The following is a 20,163-nucleotide window of genomic DNA, read 5'->3' as shown; positions in this document are numbered from 1 at the left end:
AATGGAGTCTTGGCCTTACTGAGGGCAAACAGGAGCTATATGAGACATATCAAAGTAGCCAAATTTTCATGCTAACAATATTGGCTGAGAGACGTTGTTCTGTATTTTTTGAGACAGATCATCCAAATGCTTTTCTGAAAGCATTCTGACAAATTTTCTGTGGTTACATGCCTTCCCAGCCCTTGGTGCACAGTACATAAGCTAACGTAAAAATTATAATCATGATACTTGTCAGACCAACCAGGCCTTTTTAAGACATGAAAATCAGACTAATTCCTTAGTTTCAAACACAATGAGTTCAAATATGTGTATGCTAACAAAAATATACCAAAATGAGAGGCATGTTAGATCTGCACCAGCCAAACTTCGGTTGTTACATTAACAACTCCATATTCTTCAAGCATTGTTTGTATTTCTACTGTACCAGGAGATTTTATTCTTCAGTTTGAGGATTCTCCCTGAATGGGGGAGGGAAATGTTGCTATCACTCTGAAAAAGAAACATTTCTTTCTGACATGTTAAGCATTAAGAGGATTATGTAAAGGCAAGGCATATTGCAGAAGGAGATGTTCTTAATATAGCTTTTACTATGAACCCATGACCCACCAGAAAATTTAGGAGAGTTAAAAAAACATATTGCTTTGACAATCTTTTAATTTTAAAAAATCGTCTAGTAAAAAGATCAAGGAATTCATCCACTGTTATTTACATAAAATTCAACCTTTCCTGCCTAAAATCATGAATCATTTAATGTCACATCTGCAGGATCTCTTAGGCAGATGCCATTAATCCAAGTCATTTTGCAAATTCCAATTTCATTTGGATTAAAAACTACTACTAAGTCAATGAATAGTATATACTGAACATGCATTAAGGCTGGTGACTGCTAAAGTCTCTTGGGTAGATAAACTAAGTACAGATTAGCCAGGTCTAAGTATATGTTCTCATCTAGGGAAGAAAAGATATCCTGACATTTCAGTGATGTAGATTTGAATCAGTAGCCATGAAAAATGGTTGAACAATTGTATTACAAAAGAGATACTATGGCACAGTCCCAAAGGTGCATTTTGTATAAATTAATTAGCTACACAGATTATTTTGACAACAGCTACTGCACTTCTGAGGTGATATGGCTGCTCAGTGATGAGTACTTGATGATCAATGGTAGGCACTAGTCATATCCTTCATGCCGAGTGACTTTTATGACTATTTAGATTTACAGTATATACATATGTGTATCTACACTTAGGGCTTGATCTTCTTAATCTCCTTTACCTATGGTCCTCTGTTCACTATAATCTCTTCCTTTGGAGCCCCGTGGTATTTGGACAAAAGAAATAGGCAAACGAGTTTTGGGTACCTGTCGTGTGACTGGGAGGACATGTCTGACTTTTGGCCACAATTGAACCTCGGCATATGCTTTGTTCTTACCTGTCACTCATGCCACGATGGAATACTGTAAAGGATTAAGGCCAAGGAGTCTGTATGATCTTGCTCTCTGTGAAGATCCTATAGGCTGTTCTGCATTTGTCACATCCACCTGCAATACCTAATTCCTTTGAATCCGTCCCATTTCTTTACCAACCCTTACTGCTTCAGAAGCCTCTGTAAGCAAATTTCTCCTTCCAGGCATGATCTGGAAAAGCGGAGACTGAGGGGAGACCTCATTGTGGTCTTCAACATCCTCATGAGGGGACTTTGAGGCGCAGGTATCGATCTCTTCACTCTTGTGACCAGTGACAGGACTCCAGGAAACGGCATGAAGCTGAGTCAGGGGAGGTTTAGGTTACTTATCAGGGAAAGGTTTTTCACCCAGAGGGTGGTTGGGCACTGGAACAGGCTCCCCAGGGAAGTGGTTACAGCACCAAGCCTGACAGAGTTCAAGAAGCATTTGGACAATACTCTCAGACACATGCTCTGATTCTTGGGATGTCCTGTGCTGGGCCAAGAGTTGGACTCGATGATCCTTATGGGTCCCTTCCAACTTGGCATATTCTGTGATTCTGTGATTCTTCTGGATTTGTACAGAATGACTTCTTACTTTCTCAAAATGAACCTGGACATTGCTATGGCACAAAGAAGCCTGCATATTCCTGGACTTCCACAACAGACTAAAATGAGTCATTGTTTTTCATGGAGCCCCAAAGAAAGACAGTCTCCTCTGGTCCTATCCAGAACACACTGAGTGTCTCAGTGTGAAGAGCCTACTATTATTCAGGTTCTTAAGGTGGAGCATATGTTTAACTGGACCAGACCTGAAAGTCACATGCACTTTTTCAGACCAGGCCCTAAGAAGATCAAATGAAGTGTTTGTTGTCACTGTGCCACATTCAGTCATCTAATCAGCCACAACCCTCAGGCAAATAGCCTGAACAGAAGAGTATTCTAAATAACCTCACCAAAATAGTATAGCTGCAAGAAACCCTATGGAGAGAAAGCCAAACCCTCTAATCCATTAATCCTGTTGAACCACTAGAAATTAAGGCTCAGCATTCTCATCGGACAACACAGATGATGCCTGCACAAACACTAAAAACCAGTGTGTTTTTCCATGGAAACAATGAGTATTCAGCCAAAATAATTCAATATGAGAACAACATACAGGAAAGAACAATCATCTGCAAGAATCCTTAATACTTGGAAATGTTACAACAGAACAGCATTAATTCTTGCATTTCTTTGAAGTTTCTTGACATATTATATACATATAAAGAGTTCATCATGATTAATAAAAATATCCCGATCTTAGTAAAATAAACATGCTTCAAAGTTCCATATTTGAAACTCAAATGCCACATGTGCAAGAAAACTAAACTCCATTTAAGGCAAGTAATATATGTCACTTCTAAAATTTCTCAACATTAAATAGCAGAAAGGGCTCCCAAAACCCCAAACTTATCTGAAGATAAACATCATAGGCACCGTCAAAGAAAACAAAAGCTAATCTAACTGGAATTTCACTTTCCTGATCTGAGGAGAAATTCCACAGTACCTTCATATGGTATTGAAGCAGCTGACAGAATCTGTTGCTACTAGTCTAGTATATCCTGACAGACTTCCACAGCTGGAGATTAGGCAAGTGATAAACAGAAAGGCACCGATCAAGTTCTCCACGATACTTGTGACGAAACAAACTGTGTTCCTTCTGGGATGGGTAACAGCCAAGGTTAAGAGTGACAGGAGGATTCAGAGGTTGTGTATTTTGTCATTTAAAGGCATGTATGTGTTCACTCTTAGAGCCAGCCACCCTCTAACACTCAAGTCCATGCTAAGAGGTGACCACAGCTGAGCTCAGGACTTCTCTTGTGGGGGAAGTATCTGAGCACTGATGGGCACATAAATATCGTCCCAGGATGTCTTGGGGCTGAGCAGCTCCTTGGTAGCTACCCTGCTGAGGTGCTCCAAAGAACACAGTGAAGGCTCTGAGCCTGAGCAATAGCTGGAGTTATGCTAAGGAGCCTTGCCAAAATCAGAGCTATGTGGGGCTCAGGGTGCTCACCAGCCCATCTTTACATACAACCTGTGCTACCAAAGACATTTTACTGAGAAATCATGCTGCATTGTTTGGTACCTTTCTTCAGAATGCAGCTCTTCAAAAATGAGGGAAGAAAAAAAAGGCAGTAAGGACCATTTAATCAACCATTTATATCAGTAGCTACTTCTACCTGTATCTTCTATTGAAAGTGTCTTTTGTACTCAAATTTCCTTAATATGTATGTAAATGAGATCAGAAAACAATAACGAAAGGGTCTAACTAGTGACTCAGACAAGAACAGTCCATTGGAAGTCACTGGAGCTGATGATTTGAGTAAAGGGTGCAAATCTGATTGCAAAAAAATTATATTTCCAATACAGAAAAACATCCCTAAATATGCGAAAATCACTTAAAATGAACAAAAATGCACTGAATGCAAGCACAGTTGATATGAACTGGCCTTGACCTCAGCTGACCCAAATTAAACTCCAATTATTATGGGATTAATTCTTCTGGCATGAAAAACACAGCCTGTCAACAAGAACTGAAAACATCCCATAAATCAAGAAGCGTTAAAGCCTAGTTGAGGATTATGCATGGAGAGTGAGAGGATTATGATAGGAAACAGTTCTTAGCCTGATGAGCAGCAAACTCAGCTTCCCAGATAAAGGAAATTGCATGTAATGCTCCCATACAGCTTGGAAGAAAATGTTGCAAGCTTCTGCTAGATGAAAAAGATATGAAAGTCAAAATCTGCAGGATGGAGCCTTCCCATGGAAAGCCAACAACTGTTATAAATATCTGTCTCTGTGTGTGTGCAGCTGAAATTAACACATTTTCTTTCCTAAGTGGATTGCTGTTTGCCATATTTTTTCATTATCTATTTACTGTCAGTAACAAAATGCAATTTTCCACTGTCTCTTTTAAGTTCTTGCTATCAGCATATCTGTTTTCAGGCCTTTTGCTTGGTACCGTAGGTTGTACTGTTGGTGAGGAACTGAACAAGAGATAAAGTTACTTAAAAAGACAGGAGATAAAGAAACGCATGCAATTTGTTGAAACTTATTGCACATGAAGGAATGCCATCTTTGTCTGACTTAATGGGGCTACACAACTCCTCTCTGTGCTCCAGTGGAGAAGTAACAGGGAGATGGCACATTAATACTGAAACTTCTGTGACGTGCCCATGCTCGCAGTAAAAGTTCTCCATGTCTATAATTTGCCCTCATTCATTCCAGTTCAGGAGAGCCCTTGTGTATGTGCTTAAGCTCTGCTGAAGTCATCAGGATTTCAGTACCAGCTTAAAGTTAAGAATCTACTCTGAGCTTTCCTGAATAGGGATCTGTGCTTATTGCACTCGGCTCAATCAACTCGGCTCAATCAAGATTTTGGTTTTTGAGTTTTTTAGTACAAGAATAGAAAGGGTATGTTTTGTGCATCAAGATCAGTTCTTTATAGTATTTCTAGTGTATGAAAATGTTTTGAGAGTGATGTAGAACAAACAATTCATTCTGAAGAGACATCACTGTATATTGTACCGCTGCACACATACATGTCTACAGTCAGAAAAATTTTGCTCAGTATTGAAGAAATATTCACCTTTGTTTGGATCAATGCTGTGGCTGACTATTTCTGTAGCACAGTGTCCAGAATAACTGAGTTATCCATGAAAGGTATACTGTCCATGTGAATGGCAAGCAGTCATTATGACAAGTGAGCACTATTCCGCACCCAGTGAAGTCCTTGCTGAGTGTACTGAACTAAATGCTCCATACTGCTGTGCAAGGTGATAGGTCCCATCAATGCATCCAAATCATTAAAAAAATCTGCAGGAAAAAAAAAGATTCAGCATCAGAAGAGTGAACCTTTATTTGCTACTTGTCACCCTTTAATAGATTTTATTCTCTTGCAAATTGAGTCAAGCTGAACATTTCATGGGAATGAAAGTTTAGCACTGGTGAGATTAATTTTAAAGTGCCGTGGTTCATGATGTTACAGGCTGATGCACAACAATTTTCTTTTTAAAGAACAAAACAGTTCTTCAGCTTTGCTTTTCAATAATTTCCATTGAGTCTTGATAAAGCAAACAGATGCTGGGCAAGATTTATTCTGAGATTAGGGACAACTAAATCAAAAAGTCTACACACAAGTGTCTAATGATACATATGTGATATGCTAGATATTTAAGCTACCATGACAGAGAAACAGAGGCCCGTACAACATGGTAAACTCAGCCTAAGGAGTAATTTGGCTAACTAGACACTAGGCATTAGAATAACAGAATGGTTTGGGTTGGAAAGGACCTTAAAGATCACCCAGTTCAAACCCCCATGCCATGGATAGGGACAATGCAATACTCTCAGGCAGTTGATATGCACAGCGTGGACTGGAGATCTAACATAGGATGTACAGGAGACAGAATGGCAGTGCAGGTATGGACACCTCAAATGGCATTGGGTGGCTGTGGTTAGCCACATGGATTGTATCTCTGTCTCCTTTTCAGGGTGAACTGAACAACACTGAACTCTGCTGTTTGTATTGAACAAAGCTCCATCAATTGCAATGGGAGATGAGCCCCCCAACTCACATGCACACACCTACACTTAGGTGTCCTGTTTTGACTTGAATTCTGCCCTTGTCCCTGCCTTAAATACATAAATTATCCTGAAAACCAGGGAATAATTTACCATCAAGTCAGATGCTGAGGCATGTGCTCATGGAAACCATTTCAGAAGAAGACAAGTTTGCACTGAAGAGGGAGTGAAGCACCTCACTGCCATTTGTGTACGCTTTGGATGGAGGGAGGGCTAGGGGCTGTTCATTCCTTCTGCAGAAAGAAATTCTTCTCCTGCTTTTTGACGTGGTCTGGCTAAACACATCTCATCCACGTCTGCGACTTTGGGGGCAAGAAGCTCTTTCTCTCCAGAGTGACACAGATGGCAGTGAGTGCCACCCACAGCTATGTCTGCAACTGGTCTGTCACAAGTCCTGGCCACCCAAATAAAGGAAAAAATTAGATTCTTCTAAGTGAGATAGCAATCAAAATTGCCTTTTTGGGCTGTTTTGGAACACACTATGAACAGACCAAAGGAGAAAAACACCCCTGCATCCCTACTTTGCAGACAGGTTTCCTATCAAAATAGTTATTTTCCTGATCCAAATCATGTAGCAGTCTTCTAAAATAGCCCATTGCCTTGCCTTGCTCACCTCTGTTTTCCTTGGCCAAGTTGTCAGCCATCTCCCAGTAGTCATAGCTGTGGAGGATGCTGTTGGTGATGCTGACGTGGTTGGCGGCCATCTGATGAATGCGCTGAGGAATGCTGATGATAGGAGATGGGGAAGGGGCCCCTGTGCTCCCCTGGGATCCTACAGAGCTGACTGGAGATGGGCTGGGGGACATAGGTGATGGAGTTCCTGTGCTCCTAGAAACAGATGTTAATACAGTTATTTAAAAGGTGTTGGGATTAAAATCACCAGAGTATCAGACTATACTGCAGGTAAGAAAATACGGTTTCTGACTGCCAATCTGATGTGAGTTTCTGTGCAACTTACTTTCCACTGGCACCCCAAGGAGACGGGTTCTGTGCAGATTTTGATGAATTCTGGAAAGGAAAGAGTAACTCACAATGCATATAATTTATATAAGACTACAAAATGAAAACAGTAAAGAGTGTAAAAATACAGAAATGTAAAGAAAATGAGGTAATTGCATCTCATGATGCAATAAATCCAGTCAGCCTTTTTTTGGTGTTGCGATGAAGCACTGCTGCAGAACAGACTTGAATCATAGTCTATTAAACATCCTGGGATAGGGGCTGATTAGGAAAACACATTAGCTGAAATGGAACCTTTCCACAGAAATCCTGGGAATTCAGAAAAGTGATGTCAGGGCTCTGTGAAGTTTAGGCTGGAATTTCTTGTGATGGAAAAAATCAGAAAGCTTTCCTCCTACTCTCCTGCCCCCACTGACAAATGTCATTCCTCTAGGACCTTCAAGACTGCAAGTCTGCTCGGCTTGGCTGACCACAGAGATGTGAATCGGGGCTCCCTCAGCTTATGTAGCTGTTCTAACCACGAGGCTCAAGAATCTCCCTCACAATTGCTCCTCTTGAGCTGTTTCCCTTGGTCTGAACACAGCAGCATTCACAGAGTCAGAGAGACTGCCTGTGTAGACTGGTGGTTTTCCTAGCTGAAGGATTCCCCCCCAGAATTCCCCAGAAGGGGACATTAGATCATTTAGTGTATACCTGGAGTCATTAAGACTCTATCTGGTATACTTCCTTAGACTAAAGAATTTCACTGCTTGCGGAGAGACCACTTTGTACAAGCACTGCATATACAGAGCAGGATAAATCTAGGTATCAGCAGTAATGGAGACTGGATACATAAAATGATTCTAGTATTTAACCTGCAAGAGCTGAGGGGAATTTACTGGCAGGTTCCTGCCCACTTGACCTGTGGAAAAACTCCTCCCCTCTCTCAAGTGCAGTGACTGATTTAATCCTGGGCCTGTGAGACAGAAGGATGTAAAAACCAGAAGTCTAAGAAACCAAGCTTTGCTAGTCCATCCCATCCACAGCCTCATATTCAGCAATGGCCAAGCTTTGATTCTTTAGAGGAAAGTGACCTCCTTGCATTCTCCCCTGAAACTGTATATGCAGGTAATTGTGTGCTGGAGAACAACCTTCCCTTCTTGACATCCATGGGAGAACAAGCAAAGTCCTGCAGCTTGAGATCTGTTTATGGATATTGTTTTAAATGCAAGGATGCAGGTGTTGTAAACTGCAGGAGTTACAAGCAGTAACAGAAGTATAAAAACTCTTGGTCTCTCATGGCTTAGGAAGGAAAAATGGTAATCAGACGTTCATGGATTTCAAGCCAGGAGTAATCCCCCAGGGCATGTACTCTGCAAGTTCTGTTTTCCACCAATCATGGAGCTTTTACAAGAAGCTAAATTACTTTTGAACTGTATTTTATTCTTTTTAAAAGGGATAGCTAGTGATGTTGAAATCCTAAGACACTATTTATCTTCCTTGTTGTCCTGTGTCCTGTTTTAGTGTTTTGCAGGCCTCACAGTTAGAAAAACAGACACTGTTTCTCAGTTTTAAGGCTGAATTTTCGTAACTTCAGTGCTGGCTTTTGGATTTTGTTGGTCCAATGCCAGCAAAACTGCATGTCATTTGATATTATCAGTTCCACTTCCATATGCACAATGATTATATCCTCTTAATCTGTTCTGCACTAAGCTGGACATATCTCCTGAGCCTCTCTTCGAATATGTTTGTTGTCTCGCTTTTGATGCGTCCTCTGAATTGCCTCTTGGGTTCTCATATCTTTCATGGGCACCCCAACATTGGCTGTATTTTAGCAGTGATCACACCAGTACCATATGTGCCCTGGCATTCTTCCTGCATTTTGACACTGGTCTTCTACGTCCCAGGTAAATGATATGACAAGTTAGGTTTTGGGGTTTTGGGGTTTTTTTTGGCAGGAAGGGCTAATGTGTGAAAAGAAAAGGAAAAGTTTTCATTTACCATCCTAAATAGAACCAACGTGAGAATCCTTGGCATTTGTTCTTCCTGCAGAATAGTTTAATTTCCCCCCCTTTCTTTTCTGATCTGTCGCAGAGCTACTGGCCTTCATCTTTCTAGTGTAATGGAAACTGAGTATACTTGCAGAGTTGGAGGCAGGAAAATATAGAAATCAAAGTAGAGTCAAGGATACTTCCACTGTACATGTAACCAACCCCGCCTTACTGTACAACTTCCCCTACATCTTTTTTCCTCATGTTTTAGGTATATTGTCCAGCTTTATCTCAGTTCTGCACCAGAAAGGTGGGGGTAAGGATTCGAAACAGTGTAATGTTGTAAGGGACCATCTCTTAACCCACTTTGCCTACTGCTAACCATCTTCCTGGTTTCTTTACACTTTCAAATGTGCCTGCCCCCTGAATATCTGTGCCTTCTTTTTAATTCTCTGCCGCATTAGTTTTTTTTAGAATGGAAATAAAAGACTTAAAAGGAGATTTAAATAATAATTTTTTATTTTCTAAAGGAAAAGTGTGTCTAATTTTCCCTGCAAACATGTGTGACAAGGTTTAAAATCTTTCTTTGATTGATAATATATGTGGAAGTTCTTAATGCAGTCAGCATTTCGTGTAACTTGGTTTTGAAAGCTCTTAAGATACCAAATATGAAAGGAGTAGAGAATTGGCTTGTTTTCCACTGAAAATTATAGCAAATGGATTTTTTTTCCATTTTTACTTTCGAAGGTGAGAATACTTTCTAATGTGAAACTATGCTATCATTATATCAGCAGGAGCTCTGAAAAAAAACAAGCTCTTCTTGACTACAGCAGAGTGTAAGTCCATTTTATGTTTTCTGTGAAACAGTTTCTGTCTGCTAGTAGGAGACATTTTACATGGTTGAGAGCCTGACCATCCTTTTCTTAATGCAGCTATTCTCTGAACTGGTAAAGAAAAATAAAGTACTGTAATAGGTACATATTTCTTTCCCCTGAAATCAAGTCATTGTTAGAGAAACATAAAGTGTTGAGTTATATATCTTGCAAGATTTTTTAAGCAATTACATTGACTTCAATTTCTATTTGACAATAACGGATCTGTCAATTCCGTTCACTGTCTTCACATGTTCAGAATCTGGTCATGAGCGTTCGTGCTTGTATTTGAATTTTTTTATTTACAAAATGTCAAAGGATGGATGTTTTTCATTTCAAGATTCCTCAAATCTGCAAAAAAACCCACTAGATGAGCCCTGGGTTCAAAGACTGTCCAGGTCCCCCAAAGCAGTTTGTCTTAAAGTACTTGTATGTTCATACTTTTTTTAAAAATCAGGATGATAAAGGCTTATTTTTGTGTTTGTACATCAAACACTGGATGGATTGACTGCTAGGTGAGCTCCACTTGGAAGGTTTTGCTCTTGATGTGCTTTCCAGGAAAAGGTTGCCTGTCAAAATCTAGTAAAATACTTTGAGGGACTTCTGGTATTTTTCAAAATAACCAGTGTTTGGACTTGGCAGAGAGTGAAAACCAGAAGCAGGGGAAGCAAAGTAGGAAGGAGAAGCCAACAGTGCTGTGTCAAGTACATGGCAGGTGGTCTTTTTGCCCTCTGATGCTTCTGTACAACTCCCACTGAAGACAGCGTGGGCTGTTTGACAGTTGCTTGGGTAAGAAGATGGTCCCACTGCACTGTCGTACCTATCGATCCTGCTAAGTGGAAGCCCTGCATCTGAGGACTGATCTAAAGCAAAGTCTTCAACTCACAGGTTGTCTAGTGGGAGGTGTTATCCTGGAGGAGATTCTCAGAGCAAAATCTGCAAAACCTATTCATAACAGAGCAGGACAACTGACCAAGAATAATCTGAAAGTACCTGTTTGTTAGTACAACACATTTATCATCCTTTGTAAAGGGACACAGTATGTATTTTTCAGAGAGGGGCCCTTGTGAAGACAACAGACCTGACTAGAGATCAGGTGTTGCCATGGGAGTCTATGGTAAAACTCCACTGACTTCACAGGGGAAAAAACTCAGCCCAGCACAGCTACTGTTTTAGTACAATGCTCCATCCCCTGTAATGATACATTGATCTAAACCCATGCCATAAGTAATGCACCTTGAAATACTCAATAAGCGCTTTTGAATACTTGACCGCGTGGTCTCTCTTGAGTCGGAACATCCTCCAGTACAGAAGAGCCAGGCAGCGGTAACTAGAATATAAGGGAGAGCAGAAGGTAAAGGGTGACCCCTAAACAGAAATCCCAATGGATTGGCAAGTGTGGGAATGCCCCACAGTAACACCACTTTCAAAGCAAAAACCTAGTGTGTTTTGCTTTTCCTTTGGCAGCAGAGGCCTTGTTTTAAAAAACAGTATTTAGTCCTGGAGCCAACCCAGAGCAGCAGAAGGTGCCCTGAGTTTGGAAGTGCAGACCTCTCCCCAGCTCGCCGAGCCCAGGAACTGCCCAAACCTCAGCGAACCCCTTAATTAGCAAATTGCTCCTGAAAAAAACAGTGCCAGCCAGGGTTGCTCAGCCTGCCAGTCTCCTGTCCTGAGAGCCGGCGGTGAAATCCCGGCTGTGGCCGCTGGAGGACAGTGTCTCCCCAGGAGAAGCGGGGCCGGGAGCGGGGCGGGCTGGCAGCCTGCCCGGCGGGCGCCGGGAGCAGCCGGGGATGCGGCGGCCTCGCAGCCTCCACCATCACTCTCCCTCTGTCACCTTCACAGGTACAGCACATATGCAAATGGTGTCAGCTCATCTGCTGGCTGGCAGACGGTGAGTTAAGATTGCCATTCATCGCCCAGAGAAGGCTCCGTCTGCTTTCCCTCGCGCTGACCTTTCTGCTGCTGAAACAGATGCAGCAGCTCCCTGAATTTGGATGTGGTTCCTCACACACCGAAGCGCTCCAGCAGTTCTCAGCAAGCCTTCCTAATACGGCTTTAAATATTCTTTTTTAACCATTCTTTAGTCATTCTCCCACCTAAGCGTTTTTAAAGCACTTGCCATTAATGCATTCTGTGCGCCTGCCGATGACACAGCAAACCAGTGACAGATAAAGGGCATTAAAAAAAATAGTAACTCTGAATATTTTGCTCCTTTTTATACAAATGATTAATTAGGGCTCCTTATTTATGGAAGCTAAAGATGCATTTCATTTGGATTTTTAACAGATGGTTAATAGATGTTAAAAACACACTTGCTGATTGTAAATGTCCACTTACTGAGACTCACTAACCATGTAATAGGTATTTTATGTATTAACTACATAGATATTAAATTAAAATTTGATTTTAATAACATTCTACTACTTTACTAGCAATCAGCAAGCATCCTATAGAATCTAAGGTGCTTACATATATATCTAGAAAACTCAATTTAGTAGATAATCTAAGAGGCTTAATTATCCCCATCACCATATTGCCCTTCATATAATATAAATATAATTTATGATTATTGAGCCTAAAATGGCAGCCATAAAAGAACTTAGTGAGCTATTGGTAAAAAAGTACATCACTTATAAAAACAACAAACCATCAGGCATTTAAAAATTAATTACACTGACATACCATAGCCAACCTGTCACAGTCAATAAATAAGTATGAATTGCTTATATACAGAGACAGAATGCAGACCTGGTACAGTGATACAAGGGCTGGACCTTTCCAGAGCAGAAAGTATTCTCTTAATTTCAACAGAGAACATCATTCTATCTGGCTGCGTCCAGCATCTGATTTTCAAGAACTGGCTTACTGCAGAAAAGAAGCCTTTTGAGGAAAGCTTGATCTACTAACCATAACGCTGCCAGCTGTTTGTCTTCTGGCGTGGCATTGGGGCCTGAGTGGGTTTTTAGTCTCACTGCATACCTTAAGCAAAAGGAAAAAAGCCAATGTGAGTTAACTGAGACAGCTTTATATTACTGATTAGAGAGCTAAGCTGGCCAATGTAATTTGGTCTGCCCCTTATACATATTTGCTTAAGTTACCAGACATACATATGTTTCTTCTGGTTGTGCTTCAGAGCTATTTTGCCATTAGCATGCCTCCCTGCACACTTTGAACAGCAGTAACTCCCTTGAACATCCATCAGTCCAGAGGGGAGCACCTGGTGAGGTGACACCGTCTTACCAAAATAACCTCTGCTGCTGCAGAGACCCAGTTACACAGAGTTCATGCAGAAAGGTTTTCAGAGCATTTCAAGGCAGACAGCCTGCCTGGAAGCTGGTGCTGACCTCACCCTGCCAGTTCTGAGCGTGTCTACCCCGATTTGTTCCTCCAAGCAGAGCGCAGCATAGGGGGAACATGTGGCTCAGAGCTATTTTTGCTCATATGACATTACATTCAGATTCTATAAATATTAAACATCCACAGAGGTAGCACTGCTGTTTCAAGAGTGTATGTGCTATGCAATCACAAATTGGTTTCTGGAAATCTCAGCTTCCAGCTGAATACCTGAACAACAGACAAGGTTAGGACAACACAGAGCGCTCCTGGGCTCACTTCCAGAAAAATACCTGTTTCCCATAATTAGCTGCTTGTGATTTTTTTCTTACCTTTGCTTTCAGACTTTAATCTTGATATCTGTGCCAAATTTCAGCATGAACATTTTGTTTCTACAGGCATACCTAGCAAACCACTTATTTTTCTGAGCTGCAGAAAGTGAGATCAACAGCAATTCACACCACAACACAACCACAGCTACACATATTATTGAAAGCTATGGATCTGCAAGCAAAATTCATTTCCAGAGTTAGGATCATATATTTACTACCATGAGAAAAGACAGGGCAGACAAGAAAGACAAGAAAGAGCTTTCTGCCTTTTGAAAAAAAAAAAAAGAAGAATTGCAGACATGGGGAAAAAAAAGGAAGGGAAGAATTGCAGAGATGGAGTGTACTATTCTTTTACAGAAAAAAACCTATTTGATTTTGTTCAATAACCTCCTAGTTAGAAAGCTGGCCTCAATCCACTGAAATGCATCAGAAGACAACCCTAAGTGGAATAAAATGCCAGTGGAATTATTAACATGCGGGAAAATTTTTGCATCAGCACTAAGTCCAAAATAATGCATTTGTTTTAGAAGCTTCGATCCATTATGAATATTATTAAAAATGCAAATATGTTGCTTCCTATGAACTTAATCCTGATGAGAGCTGCACGGTTGACTGTCCTGAGGAATGATGCTGTGGTCACTGGCAGTGCAACTTTCTCCACTAGTGTGTCACTCTCTTGCAGAGAGTCCCTCAGCTGCTGGGATGATTTTGATCTTTGTTTTCTCTACCAGCACTGCCAATAATGTTAATGGTCAGTACCAACTGTAATGGAGAAAAGGACTTTAGAGACATATTTTCTTCATAGGGACTGTGGATGGGACAGAATTCTACACTGTACTGTTTGGAGAGCCATGAAGGTGACTAAAAGTAGGGGTGGCTTTAGGGTGAGCTGAGCTGCTTTTGAGACTCCACTGGCTACATTAGGAGCATACACACCAAGTGGACTTTGAGTGTCCATTTTTCTATCCCTGTTGACATCTTCTTTCAGGTAACCTTTAAACAGCAATCTTAAACACATTGCAAGATTTTTCAAACTACCATTCTGTGAGAGTGTTTTGTTATTATGGATTACTATTTTTCTCTATTCAGTAGCTTGGGACTTACATCATGACACTCTTGAAGTAATTTGCAGCTCAAGTAATATAAAAGTATTTGGGTGCCGGTTTTTTTGGTCCATTTTTTTAAATTTTTTTTTTATTCTTTAAAGTTTCCTGATTTAATTTCTAAAGAAATCACAGATAATACATACACATTACATATGCACTGACCAGGCACTTATGAGGATTTCACTTCTCCCCTTCTCCTGTATGTAGGAAACTATGTGATAATGCAGATGAGCATGTTTGCACAGAGATCATCAACCCCTGAGACCATCTCCTCCCTTTCCTACCTGATGAGTTCAACTGTTTCTGAATACATGGTATAAGGGGATTTAGATTCCATTGGGCCTTGTTCCATTGCATTTCCACACTCAATAAATGATAGTGCTGCTTCTGCGTAATTCAGTGCCTTTCCAAACTTCTCCACCTAGAGGGAAAAAATAAGGACACAGAGAAATAGTGTAATCATCAAGATGTGCTTACATTTCATAGGATTTTCTCAACATAAATTGTAAACTTGACACCAGTTGGTATATCTTCAGATTCACATTTTTTTTTCTGGGAGAAAGCTAAACCCCATCAAACTCTGTGTATGAGTGAAAATCATGCAGAAGATACAGAAAGCAGAGCTGAAAAAAGCTCTGAGATATTATTTGTTCAACACTTTTGTGTCCAAAGAAGGATCAGGTCTGCCTAGGACATTCCTGACAAGTGTTTGTTAAAGCTCTTCCAGTGCTGGAAATTCCACAAACTCATCAGGCCTTTTGTTCAAGCTTTCATTAAAAAGTGTTTCACACATCTTTGCAGATGTAATTTTTTATCACCCAACAAAGAAAGGTAAATGAAACCCTGAACTAAGAGAAGAGAACTAAATACTTTGACTACTAACTCATATACAAAGTCTCATCTCTGTTACCCTGTCTTCTTTATCCCTACCATTTTCAGCACTGTTCTCCACTTGTCAGGAATTTGCTTTCTATATCCTCCTCTTTCAGGAGGATATGCTGCTCCCTCAGCATCTTCTGAGATCCTCCTTCCTTGTCCCATTTCCTCTCCTATTTTTGGTACTTCTTTGACTCTGTGTGTATATTTTTGTGCTTATAGGCATATATGTGCATATATATGTCCTCAGTGACAGTGTATATGCAAATATACACATGATGTTCATATGTGTACACTTACATACCACTTATCCGCTCTCAGAATTTCATTTTTGATGTGAAAGGAGAATCATACTAATACCTCTCTGTCCTGACTTCTTTCTCCTTCAGTCACAACTCCTGCGGTACATAAAGCCCATTAATGGACTGGATGTATTTGGCTGAAATCTGATGCACACAGTGAAAGGTTAATGGACCTTATTCTTTTCCAACGGATAAAGATTTTAAAGAGTAACTTTGGAATGGCACACTGGCTTCAATCTATTTTAGGTTCTTATATGACTCCCATTGCGATCATACCAGAGAACTTCACAAACTTTTTATTGTATTTCTCTCCCTGATGCTCCAGTGGAGGTGGAAGTGCTATTATCCCAATTTCACAGATGGGGGACTGAGGAGCAGAGAGACTTAGAGAGATTTTCAGGGCTGCTCGCTCTAAGTGCCTATGTTAAGTAATGCAGTGCCAAAGCAGGTGGTGTTGAGCCCAGCAAGGTGATTCAAAGTGCCTAAGGCACTTTGGCAATATGCCATTTCCTTCGGGATGCCTACACAGCCAGAGAGGGAAAGGAAGTACCTGCAAAGGGCAATTCACAAGGTGTAAGTAAGGTGCTGGTCCACTGTATAGGGAAGCTGAATGTGGAGGATATTTCAACCACCTAATACTGATAGGAAGCTATTCAAACTGTGTCTAGGTGACTTTCATGCAGGAAACTTCTGGCAGAGAGCAGAGAATAATGCTTGCAACTCCTTTTTTTGGGATTCTACCATAAAAACATTTCTCTCCAGGCTAAGAATTTCCTTTGCATATCAAGTGATCTTTTCCATTCTGTTTAAAGCAACACACTAAATTGCACCATTTGTACTTCTCCACAATATTTTCTGATTTAAGACTCACTTTAAAGTAATATGGAACTGAATAAACCATGGAAATTTGTGCTAATAAACTCAGGCAGAGTGTAAAATGCGGTGTTAGTGTCCTAAATTAAGGGCCTGCTTCTGCTTCCGTGGCCTTTTTACATTCTGCACAGCTGAGAAAAAAAGAGGTGAAGAAACAGAGGTTCTGAGTCACCTTTCTTCTTTCCTGATGCTCTGACAGCAGTGTTTGACTGACAGAGCAAGGCAGGAATGCAGCTACTCCCACCTGCAAGACAGCCACACTAATGCAGGGTTCCACTCCATATACTGCCATCTCAGAGACCTCATGATGCTGGCTTATCCATGGTGCTGGAGAACACAACCTTGGAGAAAGCTGAAGGATAGCTAAGCAGAGCTCTCCTGGAGCCCTGTATACTTTCTTGCACCCATTTGTCTGGAAAGACAAGTTTAGTGCTCCATATAACCTCACATTCCCCTATTTCTTACTGGCTACATTTTTAGACAGGTCAAAGCCAGGGCCAAGAATCTGTTTGTTGCAACAATACTTTGTGTGCTAGGTGTTCCTCTAGGGTTGCACAGATTCCTTGTGTGCTTCTGATTATGTCCAGAAACATCTGCCATGAAACCAGGGTTCTTCTGGCACTGAAAAGCCAAAACTCTTTAAAAAAAAGTACAAATACCTCAGCCACCAGATCAGATTTGGGGATGCAATTATAGGACCTAGTCAGCTACTTAAACTGAGAAGATAGGCATGTGGATCCCTTACACAGCCTCCATTACTATAGTTACTAATTAAAGCAAAGGGATAAACAGAAAGTTTTATTTATCCAGGCCTTTATCTCAGTAAGTCATTATTTGTTAAGTCATAGTTTATTGGGCTATGAACATTTGATTATATAAACATTTCTTAATTTAACAAGCCTAGCCATCCTTATAATAGATTTTATAATTACCCCAGCAATACTGTGCTGATGAAGAAAGTGCATCACAAAAATAATTTGCAGCAATGTAACTGGAAAGAAAATGTTCTCACCATTGCATCTGCTTTATGCTTCTTCCGTTTAGCTTCCTGCATAAAGTAATCTGCATTGCGTGGCCTATCAGGGGAAAATAAGAAGACATTTTATTATTTTCTGAAGTGCAGAATATTTTAAAGCTATTTCCCCCTTATTTTAAACCTGATTTGCAAATATTTTTTATGAAGAAAATACACTTATTGTGTAACCATGGATCTTCTATTTTCAAATTGCTGCCTGTGGAGACAATAGCATTTATGGCTGTTCTCATTCTTTAGAAGTCAGTGATTCAAAGTAAAAAAAAAAGCTAATAAAATGCATTTTTATGGATTATATAAACTGCTTCCCAAATTAGTGCAGTTCTGATCTGCGAAACGGATGTAAGCATTAAGCGGAACAAGATATTCTGTCTTTTCTTCTCCCTGGTGCCTGCTTACCTCTTTTTCTATTCCTCTCTGTACATTGTTATTTGCCTTGGCTTCACCCTCCTCTCAAAACAAGTGTGTGTTTAATCTCTCCACTTTGAAAACACACATTGAACCTGCTTGCCTCCACAGCTACCATCTCACTCTTCTCCCTCTTATCTGTAAGCGTGCTGAGAGTGCTGTTTACTTTTGCTGCCTGGAGTTCATCTCCGACTCAGTGCTGGGCTGCCTGCTGCAATTCCATTGGTGTTCCTAGTGCCAATTTCTCCACTGATTTCTCCTCAAACAGATCTTGGAAATTCCATCCCTTCCTTAATCTACCTAACCTGCAGGGCACAAATTCAACTTTTTGCTCTGTCCTTAAATTCACAAGTCCATCTGTGATCCAGATTTATCCACTCCCATTCAAACTCAAAACAAACTGATATCTCCTTGTCACCACCTCAGTGAGCTCCTCGTGGCTGAAGCAAATTTTTTCATCTCCTCCTACAAGCTCTCCCTATGGCACCTTTCTCAGTCACTATGTAGAACAGCCATTTGCCAAGTCATTTCAGACTGTAACATTGCATCTGTAAGTTGTTACCTCTCATAAAAGTCTTCACATTTCCTGACCCTGCAGATTCGTCCAGTCTCATATACGTGGGAGGTGACCTTCTTCTTTCTCTACTCAGCTAAAACATGTCCTGGTTCTTCTCAGCTTATACTGTGGTTAATGCCACATCTTCCTCTCTCTCAGAGAGGGAAGTTTTGCCTTGCAAAATAGTTTTCTCAGTATTGGTTAGAGTGTCATCCCTTTGTCCTTATCTAAAGAAAATGAGATATTCCTGAGTAGTCTGAGTTCTGATGTTTTTACCATTCATCTGTTGTACATTAACTCCGATGGGCAGCTCAGCTCCACACAGCTAATCACTCACTTCCCTTCAGTGGGATGGGGAAGAGAATCAAAAGAGTAAAAGTGTAGAAGAGTAAAAGTAAGAAAACTTGTGCACTGAGACAAAGGCCATCTCATGGAAAGCAGGGCTTTAATGTGCTTGACAGTGACTTGGGCAGATAAATGCCAGCACTCTGAACATCCCCTCTTTCTCCTTCTTCCCCCAGCTCTTTCTGGCTGAGCGTGACACCACATGGTGCAGTCAGCTGGGGTCAGCTCTCCCAGCTGTGTCCCCTCCCAACTCTTTGTGCACCCCCAGCCTGCTTGGTGGGGTGGGGTGAGAGGCAGAAAATGCCCTGAGGTTGTGTTAGTGCTGCTCAACAGTACTAAAGCATCTCTGTATTATCAACACTGTTTTGGTTATGGATCCAATATAGAGCACTATAGGAGATATTACAAAGAAAATTAACTCTATCCCAGTCCAAACCAGTCCACATTCGTAACTACTTTTTTTTCTTGAAATTGGGATTTCTCTGCACGTGTGTTTAACAACATGTTTTGTGTCAGCCAGAGAAGATGCAGATCTAAAAAGTGAAGTCAGAGGAATGAATGAGTAAAACTTTCTTGCTGATAGCAGTAAGAACATGCTCAGATTCATAACTGAGATCAATGGGGGCACAGAGGAGCCTATTGACAGAAGAGCACAGCCATATAACTTCCTTAAGAACACAAGGCTATTTGGCAATGTGTTTACTTTGTCTGTTTCTTTCTACTGATGTGCATACTGTTTTAAGGACATTTAATTGTATCAGAGAAGGTTAGTCAACCTTATTTTGAAGAGAAGAAAGGCTAAATATGACTAAACGGAAATGAAATTCAAAGTCTGCCTACTTTAAAATGATTTCTGTCCTAAAACACTGGTTGATATGAAAAACAGTTCCTTTGTTCCAACTTTCTGTAAAATATTATTCTCTGCAGAGTGAAATTTCACCTCAGCTTACTCTACCTAGTAGGTCAGCAAGGGGACTAAAGACAGGTTTGTGTCCCAGGATCTCATAACCTACTACAGCTGCAAATACTTCCTGTGTGCAACAAGATGCTAATATTATCTTAATAATAAAGAACCATCTGAATTTGGTCTTGGTCAATTATGAAATATTACACATTGAAACAGTGTTA

The 20,163-nt window shown here is 40.6% G+C and overlaps 1 protein-coding gene across 1 annotated transcript in view; it reads right to left on the bottom strand.

Annotated features, from left to right (window-relative positions):
• Window positions 1-3,695: 3,695 nt before the first annotated feature.
• Window positions 3,696-20,163, bottom strand: part of AFF3 (AF4/FMR2 family member 3) — a 384,684-nt gene continuing 368,216 nt past the window's right edge. Inside the window, exons 17-23 of the mRNA XM_029964773.1 lie at window positions 17,706-17,769; window positions 14,927-15,063; window positions 12,779-12,850; window positions 11,108-11,201; window positions 7,028-7,077; window positions 6,683-6,897; window positions 3,696-5,301 (exon numbers count right to left, since the gene is read on the bottom strand). Coding sequence (XP_029820633.1) covers window positions 5,180-5,301; window positions 6,683-6,897; window positions 7,028-7,077; window positions 11,108-11,201; window positions 12,779-12,850; window positions 14,927-15,063; window positions 17,706-17,769 — 754 coding nt within the window. The 3' untranslated portion in view covers window positions 3,696-5,179. The remainder of the gene's footprint in view (window positions 5,302-6,682; window positions 6,898-7,027; window positions 7,078-11,107; window positions 11,202-12,778; window positions 12,851-14,926; window positions 15,064-17,705; window positions 17,770-20,163) is intronic.

The sequence above is a fragment of the Manacus vitellinus genome, unplaced genomic scaffold, assembly GCF_001715985.3.
Source record: "Manacus vitellinus isolate BGI_N305 unplaced genomic scaffold, ASM171598v3 scaffold_7_pilon, whole genome shotgun sequence".
Taxonomy (NCBI): Eukaryota; Metazoa; Chordata; class Aves; order Passeriformes; family Pipridae; genus Manacus; species Manacus vitellinus.
Note: the sequence above shows the minus strand (reverse complement) of the source record. Positions and strands in the feature narration are given on the sequence as shown.